General features: G+C 49.1%; 1 protein-coding gene across 1 annotated transcript; it reads right to left on the bottom strand.

The window, feature by feature from the left end:
* Positions 1 to 6341: 6341 nt before the first annotated feature.
* LOC306815394 (heat shock factor protein 5-like) lies at positions 6342 to 10372 on the bottom strand (the record flags this gene model as incomplete). Its single annotated transcript, XM_079331957.1, has 3 exons — positions 9740 to 10372; positions 9140 to 9241; positions 6342 to 6562 (listed from the first exon to the last, which is right to left on the bottom strand). The coding sequence occupies exons 1-3, from the start codon at positions 10227 to 10229 to the stop codon at positions 6342 to 6344; spliced, it is 813 nt and encodes a 270-aa protein (XP_079188083.1). The 5' UTR covers positions 10230 to 10372.
* Between the last annotated feature and the right edge of the window lie 1725 nt (positions 10373 to 12097).

The raw sequence follows: 12097 nt of genomic DNA, 5'->3' as shown, positions 1-12097 counted from the left end.
TTCTCTAGTTTTGTCATGATCCACTGAACCTGAGCGGGAGTCGTGATGGGTCATTTGACCCCAGGGTGAAAAAGACAAAAGGGAAGAGACTCAGGTTTGTTTAGCAGAAAGCAGCAATGCAGTTTATTGAGTGCCAACAATTCAGTTTTGTGTGTGTGTGTGTGTGATGGAGGGGGAGAGAGAGAGAGATGAAGTAAAAAGGGTAGAGAGAGAGAGAGATGGGATACAGTTACCAACAGACCTGACACATCCTTGTGATCCTCCGACCAGACGAGATGCGTCTTCAATCCATTGGGGAAAAAGAGATCTTGGACTCTTCTTTAAGACAGTCACTTTTTATAGTCCTTTTCCAAAGTGAGTGGCCTCTGCCCAAAAGGTGGGGAGATTTATGGACTATTGTGTGTGGAGATCATAGCCCCATGACGCAGGAGCAGGGACAGGGTGCGATAACCAGCACCCTGCAGCGTCCCATGACAAGCACCAGGCACAGCTACAAACAGCCCTTGGCCCACAAGCATCCACCTCGGCCAGGCCAGAGCTCTGGATCAGGGCAAGTGGAGCAATCTCAGGGCCCAGTCTCTGATGATGGTTCTGAGGCAGATCAGAGAAACTCAGACTGACTTACACCATGGAATAAGAAACCACAGCTATGAAGGAAAGAGCTTCATGTGCAGCTATGAGTTTTTTGAAACTGTGTGGTTTTGTAAGGCTGCCAAGTAATGGAAACAATAGGCTGATTCTGTAACTGGGGGGAAATTCTGACTTGGGGATGTGACTGCTTGAGAGCTGTAACTGCTTGGGGCTGCAACATTATATGAGGCTGAGCTGTGAGAACAATCAATGACTTCAATGACTTCAATAACTTCAATAACTCTGATTCAACTCCGACTTCAACTATGTTGTTTTTTTTTCTTGCTCGGGCTTTGGCTTCCAGCTTGGATTACCCTGGAACTGAGCAGTAACTGCAGTGCCAGGAGGGTCCCGTTGGTGGCTCAGGAGCAGCTCCGTTGTCCATCAGCAATGTGCCCGCTCCTCCTGCACGCTGCCGCTCCTTCCCTTGCAGTGCCAGCAGGAGCTGCTCCCTGCCGCCGGCAGCTCCTCTGCCTGCAGTCCCTCCCAGGGCTGCCAGGACAAGCTCCCTCTTGCCTTGAGCCCAATGCCTGCCTGCACCTTGGACTGGCTTTGCCAGGTCTCTTTTTTCAAATGTTTGACTCCCAGACTTCAGCCCCAGCCCGTTGGTTATTTCCATCACCAGGTAGATTTACACCATGAACCGGTTTGGTTTTACCTAAGAGGTGAATCATTAACATTGTGCTGCTTTCTTGCACCCAGTGTCCTCTTAGACCAAGAACTGTTCCTACAGCTTAGTTTGTGGCTATTCCTACACCACTTTATTCCACACTAAAGAAAATCTATCATTTTCCTTACTAAGTTGAGGCTGCATCTTAGTGCAAACATGTGTTAAAAGAGAATCAATGTCATAATCCCATTACATTTTTCCCCCTCCCCAGCCAGGGTGCTGCCTCAGGGGGTTCTAGACATGGACCACAACTCACAGACAAATAACCTCAGACAGGTTCTATTACCCACAGATTGACAGACCTGTGAGGAATTGGGTGCCACAGCCTGTCATACACTCACCAATGCTTAATGATCACTGAAGATATTGGGAAAACATTGATGTGGTCACTCATCATGGAAATGAGAAGTGCCCCAAAGCCAATTGCAGTTTCAAGGGGAAATTCATTACAGACTGTTACAACTGCAATGCTTTTATACGATGACCAATTTCAAGTCAATGATGGTTACAGAATGGTACAACTCTGCTGACTCGACAGATAAAGATTGAAATATCCATTTGCTTTGCAGGGAGTTCTTAGGAAATGTGTGGCTCTGCTGCCATCCCAAATCTGTGCTTTCCTTGCCCAGCCTGAGTGCACACAGGGCATGTGCTGGGCATGGCTGGAGATTTTCATGGCCAAAATCCCCCAGCATCATCACCTTTACATCTGCTCATTGCTTTGGATAGCACAAATCACACAACACCCATCTCAGCTGGCAAATGCCATTTCTTGCAGATTGTTACAGCTGCACTGCTGATCAACACATACACAAGAACTGATTTCAGTTGAAAAATGTCATTTTTTACAAATTGCTACACCCACGCTGACAATACAGAACTATACAGATCTCAGTTAATGTTAAAAAAAGAAATTTATTACATTACTAAAACAATGCTATGCAAAAATATACAAATATCAACTTCAATTAACAAAAACTTAATTTATTGCCAAACTCTAAAACAACTCACTATATACACAAAGATCACTTAGGTGCTTAACAACTTAATTTATTACATACAACTGTACAGCCCAGATAAAAACATGAACATATGCACTCCCCCTCTAAATAGCCCTATACTAAGAAGTCAGCAGTTAATTTTATACAACTATACTACTCAATATATGTTTTAATAGAATTATATACATAAGTGTGCATATATATATAATATATATAAAACTATAACAATCTACTGGTCGACATATAGATTAAATATTACATATTACATACTATATGTAAATAGATATATAAACCAAACCCATCAATATACAAATAGCACTGTATCAATATATATATCCATGCAACTACATCAAAACAAATATACAGCTATACATCTCCACATAAATGTTAATGCAATTACACATATAAATAGATCAACATACAAAGAGAAACATAAAAATAGAACATACATACATCTGTAAATACCAATACACCCATTTAAAAGTAATATACTAATAACTGCATCAATACAAATAGATTCTCTACACAAATGAAAACCCAACATATAGAATTGAAGTCAGATATATCAACATACACATGTATTTATCATATGTTACACAAGTAGCATTTTTAGATGCATATATACACATATAGGGAATTACACATATATATGTATATATACATAGACATACATAGCACATTTATAAATATAACAGACATGGAATTATTCCTGTACAAATAGCAAACCACATATGAAAATATCCATATAATTATCCCTCTCTCTGTGCAAATCCATGTCTCTTTAATGAGAACTCAAAGAAGAAAATCAGATTCCAGCATCTCCATCTTCAAATCCTCTCCCTCGGTCTCTTCGTCCCATGCAGAGCAGCTCTCCTGGACAGGGACAGCAGATGGGACATCTGGGAAGCAAAGAGAACACTGAGTCAGGAGCAGGGCCTTTCCCTTGGCAGCACCTGCACTTCCATCAGGGAAGAGAAAATCTCAGAGCCCCTCCAGGATTGCTGGAAAGCAGCAGCAGGCCGAGGGGCCAGGGTGTGGCGAGCGCAGCGCGGCGGGACTGTCCCGCAGCCCCGGCACAGCCGGCACAGCTCCCGGGCCCTGCCGGCACAGCTGCCTTGCCCCAGGACAGCCCCTGTGCCGGCCGGGGCAGCTGCGCTGAGCAGCCCCAGCACGGGCAGGGCCGCTCCTGCCCCTGTGCCGGCCCCTGCCCACGGCCACAGCCCACGGCACCCTCACCCCACCCTGCCCCACCGGCCCTGGGGCCTCACCAGCCTCTGTGCCAGCAGCAGCTCCCTGCTCACTGCTCTTGCTCGGGGCCTTTGGCTTCTCCCTGCTGGCTCCTGTCACTCCTCCTGCTGTCTTCAATGTCTTCACTGCAGCTGTGGCAAAAACAGAGCCTCAGGAATTGGTTCCATGCCTGGCAGAGCTGCAGTCCCGGACCCCTCTGTGCTCCCTGCTGGCCCCTCCATCCCCTCAGCCCCGCCAGGCTCTCGGCAAACCCCGAGTCCCCTTCAGTTTCTTCAGACCCCACAGTCCTCTCACCCCCCTCAGTCCCTTCTGACCCATCCCATCCCCTCAGACCCGTCACCCCCTCAGCCTGTGCCACTTCCCTGTCACCTCAGTGCCACCATTGCCCTCTGCTGCCCCACACCCTCAGCCCCAGCAGCACCTCAAGGTCACCGTCCCTTCAGTGTCAGCGCCTCCTCAGCCCCTCAGTCTCACCGTCCCTCAGCAGCTCCTCAGGGGACACTGCCTGGGGCCACCGGCAGCTGCCACCGCTCCAGGGACACCCGGGGCTGGAACTGCTGCTCCGCCCGGCCCGGCCCCAGCTCGGACCAGCACAGGAAGAGGGGACAGAGGGGCACAGGGGACAAACAAGAGATGGAAAAGGAATCAGAGAGGGGAAACAACTTAAAATGCACCCTAGCCCTACACAGCTCAATCTGTGGATCTAAATTCCGTTTACCTTTAACTAAATAAAATATAAATATAAATATAAATATAAATATAAATATAAATATAAATATAAATATAAATATAAATATAAATATAAATATAAATATAAATATAAATAAATTAATACTTATTAAATGTATTGCTAGCAATAAGAAATAATAACATATATAGATATTAATATTACCATATAAATATACAAATGCAAATCTGAAAATCTATAAAAGTAACTACATGGTTTTAAAAATATAACTATAGAAGTCTCTAAATGTATCAATCAACAGAGGGGTTCCACCTGCCCGATGGTCACAGGCTCTCCCCCGGTTTCTCCCTGGCACGCAGGGCAGCCCTCCTGGCAAGGTAGATCAGATGGATATCTGGGAAGCAAAGGGAACACCCAGTCAATATTGGCCTCTGTCCATCTTTCCCTTTGGAAGTTACTGTCCTTCTGTCAAAGACTGTAAGAGATGGCCTGGAAGGCAGACTCTCAATTGGGAATTTCAGGCCTGCTCTTTAAAGAGCTGGAATCCTTCCAAGTTTTCAAAACTTCTCAACTTCTGAAGTTTCCCAATAAACTCACAGCACTCACAGCTCAAATGGCTCCCATGAGAGCTTGAAACACACAGTCCCAGCTCCCACAAAGAAGCCCAGCCTTGTTCTTTCTCTGTGCTGACAGAGAGACCTCATTCCTCACTGAAATGGCTGAGACTGAAGGGTGCTGTGAGCTGAGTTATGAATCCAAATTGGGATACCCAGCTTGGTGACACAAATCCCACAAGGTCAGGTTTATTCCTGGCTCTCTTGCCACACCAGAGGACTCAGTGTCAGAGCCTCTGGAGAAGCGAGGAGGGCAGGGCTTGGGGAGGTTGTCTCAGTGCAGGATTTGAACTAAAGGCATGGGAAACACCAACCCTGAAACCAAGAACTCAACTCTTCTGATCTCCCTGCCTGTCAGAGGCAGGCTCAGAGCAGCCCTCTCACATCTCTCTAAACCAATGGGGGCTCTCTCCTTACCAAGCTCCTCGGGTTGCTGGGAACTGTTCCCAGAGCTTTCAGTGCCAGGCAAACCTCCCTCTGCTGCAGCATTGTTCATAGGCTCCCCTTCTGAAGGCTCAGAGGCAACATTAATATTCCCCTTGAAAGAGAAACAGAAAGAAATAAACCCTTCTCACCAGTTACACAATGCATCCGTGGCACACATACCTAATCTCTTGTTCCTAACAAGAAATCTGGGCCACAAACACCTTCAAAATTCAGATTTGACTCCTCCAACATGGTCCAAAAGCTGTCAAAGCTGACAATGCTGAATGTGGGGGTGACACTGAACACATGGATGCCTGCTAAGGAAGGAGTCCTGCCAGTTCCTGGATCAGGGAGGTGCTCCTCCCTCCACAGCCCTGTGCAGAACAGTCTCATCCAGGCTGCAGCTTTGCAGAGACTGCATGGGAACACACATCTCTTCCCATACAGATGCCCAACAGCAAGGTGATTGAGCTCTGGAACATGGAGAGCAAGACTGGGCATTTTGCCCAGCTAAGGATTTCCCAGATAGAAACTGGACTGCAGGCACCACGTTACTGAGAGGACAAGAAAGCTGCAGCTCCAGCCCATCCCCAAACATGGCTCTGGGAGCACCTACACACACGGCAGGGCTCACACAGCAGCAGCAGCTGCAGCCCAGCCCTTGCTTTGCCTTGGCCTTCCAACACAAAAGAGGCAGAGCCCACATCTGCTGCTGCAACAGAGGCACCTCTCACATGCCCCTCCCTGCATGGGACACTTTGCCTTCAGTGCCATTCTCCAAACACTCTTCTCTTCTTCCCATCAAACAAAGCCTGGTAGAATGCACAAAGCTTTCACTTCCTCATCACAAATGGCCCCACAGGAGGAATTCTTCCCAGGAAAAGGAGCACTCAAACTTGGCCAACACAGGCTCACACCTCTCATCCTCACTCAGGGGAGTGATTTTCTCATTTCTCTTCTCTTAGAAACCTTACTTTACCAAGAAAATCCTTCCCTGTCCATTCACAACTGAATTCAAGAAGCCTTTGCTTCTCAGCCAAGTAACAACTTGTAAAAGCTCCCAGTCAGCCCCTTTCATCCCTCTTCAGCAGAGTTACCTGAGCAGAGGGAGACCTTTCAGGCAGGGAGGACGAAAGCATCTCCTCCAGTGTCTCAAGCACCATGTCCAGATCCAGGGGGGGCAATTCCTCTTCCCCAGGAGTATCCCAGAGCCACCTGGGGGCTCTCCATGGTGCATAACCAGCATAGCCAGCTGCAGCACTGGGGGCTGAAGTGCCTGGAGTGGCTGCAAGAGTTCAAACACATTGGTCAGGCTCCAGAATGTGGCTTTGGGACACGGAGCTCTATGCTGCCTTGGATCAAACATCACAGGAAGCACACAGCAACCTCAATCCTGGAAATGTACTCAAACTTCACAGGGAATTGGGAGAGTGAGCTCTCCCTCTTAAAAATCTTTCTTCTAAATTATGTGTATGTATATGAAAGGATGGATTTTAAAATTGATCTACATATACACAAAAGCACTTTATAATCACTGCCTTTTCTATCTCCCCATCAGCTTTTGGAGTCGGTGGCTTTGCAGTTTCTCATAATAACAGACCACAGAAAGCGGATTCACCAAGGAAGAGCCCACATCTGCAGACACACATCCTAAACTGAAACTGTGAGTTTCTTCTAAAAAGTATCCTTGTGGGTGAGGCTGAATTCTATAGCTGCAGCTGCTCCAGGGATGCACAGAGCTCATGGAATTTTAATAACATTATCTGAAGGAGAGACAACCTGCAAACTCTCAATATCCTATCAGGGTCCTAGTTTGACTTCATTCAAAAAAAGAGTTTACCTGACACTGACCAGTCGTGGACGAAGGTTATTTGCCTTGCCCTTGCACCCCTACAGAGAGGCTGTCTGGAAAATGCAAAGAACCCACTCCAAAACGGCAGCAAGGACAGAAAAAGCAGATTGAGATTAATTTTGTTGTCATGGTTGTATTTCCTAGCACACTTGACATTTCTACCTGACTTGCACTTGAGATCAACCCATGACAGAGCACAGCAGGAAAATATTTCAGTCAATTTTCATGATTGTTCTGAAAAGCAAGGATAGAAACTCTTCCCCTACCTGATGGCCAGTAGGATGGCAAGTGCTGCTCAGGAAATGTGCAGCTGCTGCTCTCTGGAACTGTCACCAAAGGGCTTTGGTGGTTCACGGGACCTCGTGGAATGACAGGCTCAGGCTGGAATTGAAATGTGTCTGTGCCTGGCTCCACTGATGAAGCCCCCAGAGGTCCAGATGTGACAAACTCTTCCTCAGGATGTTCTGGGGAAGCCTCACACACTTGAGCAGCTGCACTCATCCTGGAGGGGCCTGGAGGCACCTCTGAATCCCCAGGTGAGGCAGCACTGTTGGCTGGGCTGTGCTGCTCTGAAGATTTGCAGCTGCTGCCCTCTCGAAGGGCCCTGCAGGCAGCTTCAGGGTCGATGCGAACCAGCGGAATGGTGAGCTTGCGCAGATTAAATTTGCGGATGAGCTCCCTTGATGGTTCCACTGGTGAAGCCCCAGAAAGTCCAGAGGAGGCACAGACTTTCTTGGCAGCTGGTGAGGAAGCCTCAGACTCCTGAGCACCTGCACATCCCTTGGAAGGGCCTGGATGCAGCTCTGAATCCTCCCGTGAGGCAGCAGCAGCAGCAGCAGCAGTGAGGTTCTGGCCCGAGGGAGCTGTGCAGCAGTGAGGGAAGAAGAAAGGAAGCAAAGGGAAGGCTGGGTCACTATTGGGCTTTGCAAGGCCTTTGGCAGCAACTGTACTTCTGCCAGGGAAGATAAAAGCTCCCATTCTCCCAAGCAGAGTGAGAAAGAAATAATGGAAGAAAAAAACACATTCTAGGGCTATTCAACATCCAGTTCCCTCCCTGCTTAGCTCTCCCCTGTTGGTTCAACTGTCTTGGGAAACTGTCCTGCTGCCATTCCTTGGCAGAAGCAACTGCCAGAAACCCAACTGCCAGGTCTTATCTCCTTCGCTTCAAAGGGAATAAAAACTTTAGAATCACAGCCTTTCCTATCTCCCCATCAGCTTTTGGATTTGGCTGCTTGGGTTCCTCATCACAAAAGGCCACAGCAAGTGGATTCACCCAGGGAGAGCCCAGATCTTCAGGCACACATGGTGAAATCAAACTGTGAGATTATTAAAAAAAGCAACCTTATGAGTGAGGCCGAATTCTGCAGCTGCAGCTGTCCTGTGGACACCCAGAGCTCAATTGAACAGCACAGCTTGATTTTCAGGGCAGACAGTCTTAAACAGCTGCTGCATCCTATCCCCATCCTTGTTTGGCTTCACTCAAAGAAAGAGGGGAGTTCAGCCAACACTGACCACTTGTCAAGAAATAGTTTTCACTTCGCCCTTCTACCTTTACAGAGAGGCTGTCTGGAAAATGCCCAGAACGTCCTCCAAATCTGCAGCAAGAACAACAATAACAGACTGAGAATCAGTTTTCATGGTCCCTGTTCCTAGGATACTTGGCACTTTCTACCTGATTCTCACTTCATATCTAACCATGACAGGGCACTGCAGGAAGATACTTCAAAGGGTCACTAAACAGGATCTGTTTGAAAAGCAAGGGTAGAAACTCTTTCCATACCTGATGGGTCACTGGCTGGGATGTGCTGCTCTGAAGATTTGCAGCTGCTGCCCTCTCGAAGGGCCCTGCAGGCAGCTTCAGGGTCGATGCGAACCAGCGGAATGGTGAGCTTGCGCAGATTAAATTTGCGGATGAGCTCCCTTGATGGTTCCACTGGTGAAGCCCCAAAAGTCCAGAGGAGGCACAGACTTTCTTGGCAGCTGGTGGGGAAGCCTCAGACTCCTGAGCACCTGCACATCCCCTGGAAGGGCCTGGATGCAGCTCTGAATCCTCCCGTGAGGCAGCAGCAGCAGCAGCAGCAGCAGCAGCAGCGAGGTTCTGGCCTGAGGGAGCTGTGCAGCAGTGAGGGAAGAAGAAAGGAAGCAAAGGGAAGGCTGGGTCACTATTGGGCTTTGCAAGGCCTTCGGCAGCAACTGTACTTCTGCCAGGAAAAACTCCCATCCTCCCAAGCAGAGTGAGAAAGAAGTAATGAAAGAAAAAAACATGTTCTGGGGCCATTCAACACAGTTCCTTGCCTGCTTAACTCTCCCCTGTTGGTTCAACTGTCTTGGAAACTGTCCTGCTGCCATTCCTTGGCAGGAAGCAACTGCCAGAAACCCAGCTGCCAGGTCTCTTCCCTTCTATTCCAAAGGACCAGGAGGCTCCCTCCCCCTGGGTCTGACCACGACCGAGCCCTCGGCTCACACGCACTCACGGAGAGCTCCCCAAGCATCCCAGGGCCGGGCACGGAGCAGCACCAGCCACGGCGCCGCTCCTGCCCCTGTGCCGGCCCCTGCCCACGGCCACAGCCCACGGCACCCTTGGCGCCCGCAGCTCGCAGCCCGTCTCACCGGCTCTGGGGGGCTGCCCGGCACAGCAGGCGGGCAGCGGCCGCTCCGTGTGCGGCTGCTGGAAGCGGCCGGGCTGCCGGCTGCGCACCTCCAGCCCCGCCGCCAGCCGCTGCCTGTTGGCCCTGGTCAGGCGCTGGATGCGGAGCAGCAGCTCGGGGCGGTCGCGCACGAAGTTGGCATTCGTGTAGTGGAGCCAGCCGCCGGCATCGCCCGGCACCTTGTGGAAGCCGTAGAGGTTCAGCTGGCGCACGAAGCTGCCGAAGTGCGTGGCTTGGAAGGAGTCCGGGCCCGGCCCCGCCCCTTCGCCGCCCGCTCCGTGGGCGCCGCCCGGGCTGAGCAGCTCCCGCTCCAGCAGGGAGCGGTCGATGAGCAGCCCCTGGCCCCGGCTGTCCCAGCGCACGGAGCGGACGCGGGGGCTGTTCGCCAGGCGCCACAGCTTGGCGGGGAAGGCGCCGGCGTTGAGCGCGGCGGGCAGCGGCAGCTCCGCCATGGCGCCGATCGCCGAGTGCGGCCACAACGCCCGCGGCGCGCGGCCTGAGGGGGGCGCTGCGCTCGGCCCCGCTCGCGGCCCCGCGCGGGCCGGGCTCGGGTGGGTCGCGAGCAGAGTTCCCGCTGGGAGCGGACAAGGCCGGACGGGAGAGGGCAAAGGAAAAGAGACACTGCACACATTCTCTGGGCCCCTTTCCCAGCCAGCTGGCTGCTGCTGTCTCACTGCCTCTGCCTGTCTGCGGCAGATTTGGCACATTTCTCATTCTGTGGAGATGGAAGCAGCAGCAGGAAGGGGCAGCAATTCTGTCAGCATTTCCATCAGAGCTAAAGTCCTGCCGCCTGGAAGGATGTTGCTTTACCCGAGGGATTAATGGCTTACAGTGACAGTGAACTCACACTGCTGTCTTCACCAAGGGGTTTTGCATTTTTCTTTCCTTTTATTCTCTTTGTTTTTCCACAATCAGGGGAGAGTTAGAATGTAAAATCCCTCCCACAGCCAAGTCTTTTCAATATAATCCAACAAAGTTGATCTTGAAATGACCTGCTTAGTGTCACTTGTTTTTTTTATTTAAACAGTCGTTTGAACAGGAAAGTTTTCAGAGCAGGAAAAAATAGACCTATTTCTTCCATCTATTTTAATTCATGCTGTTCTTTATTTCTTTATATGGTTAAACCATGAGGGCTCAGGTGGTGGAATATTTGTATATTTGGTGGTATGGCAGGAGCTCATCCCACACACACAGTGGATATTTTCCTTACATCCAGCCTGTCTTGAGTTCTGGCTGACTCTGCCTTCTCTTGCCTCCTCCCAGGTCCTTTGTGAGGAGCCCAGCCCTGTCCCTGCAGCCGCTGCCCTGTGGGTGACATGCTGGCACAGGGATTGTTGCTCTCATCACATTCTGGAGCATCTTTTGGAGTGAGTGTTTTTCAAGGTGCCCTGTCATCTTTTCCTCTGTGTGCTGGCTTTCTCACAAAAATTGAAACCCACTACCCAGAAAATCTCTTCCCATTTCATCTTACACAGCTTCAGACAGAGCCTGAATTAGGAATGCTCCTCCTCGCTGGGATGGTGTTTGTCTTTCTTTAAACACAGTGTAACAAACCTCACAAAAATTGTCCCAGCAACTGAATTACAAGGAAATTTCTAATGAGGAGGCCAAAAGGAGAAGACAGGAGTTCAGAAAAGAAGGGACATCTCTCTTCATGTTGCATGGCCCTTATTTCCCTCATGTCCATTTATGTGCTGCTTCATCCAGAAAAGCCTCTTTCTTCAGGCCTCCTTTGCACTCTCTATGGGTCATTGCAGTCAGTTGTTTTTGTTGGCTGCTCAGGAAAATTCTCACTAAATAGAACCCCACATGTCCCACAGTTTTGTAGCCTAGTGAGGTCAAACATTTACAGTCCAAATTATATTTTAATCAATAATGGCCAACATTAAAAATCCAATTTTTTCTAAGTAGTACTTAGAGAAAGCATTCCTGAAATTGTGCCCCCTCACTACTTCAAAACAAACTAAGCAAAGAAAATAAATAATTTAAATTGTGGATTGATACAGTGTGGTGATAAGAGAACTAACCTGGAAAAGTCTGGAATTTATTAATGGCCTACCATGGAGGATATTCAGGTGCATGCTGTGTACAGGACAATTCTACTGCTCCACTCTTTTGAGTAGTTCTCAGAAATATTCCTAATAAAGAAGACATTGGTAATTCTGTGCAGATAACAGAACTGAGATCTGCAGATGCACACATGTGCAAGTTCTCTGTAATACAAGAAAACATACTGGAATTTGTGAACAGGTGCTATTCCACCATTACTTGAAATTGCACTGCAGCATAACACCACCACAAATCCCAGCTATTCATCTTT

This window comes from Erithacus rubecula (assembly GCF_903797595.1).
Source record: "Erithacus rubecula genome assembly, contig: scaffold_125_arrow_ctg1, whole genome shotgun sequence".
NCBI classification, from domain to species: Eukaryota; Metazoa; Chordata; class Aves; order Passeriformes; family Muscicapidae; genus Erithacus; species Erithacus rubecula.
The sequence above is the reverse complement of the archived record's forward strand: the minus strand, read 5'-3'. Positions and strand labels throughout refer to the sequence as shown.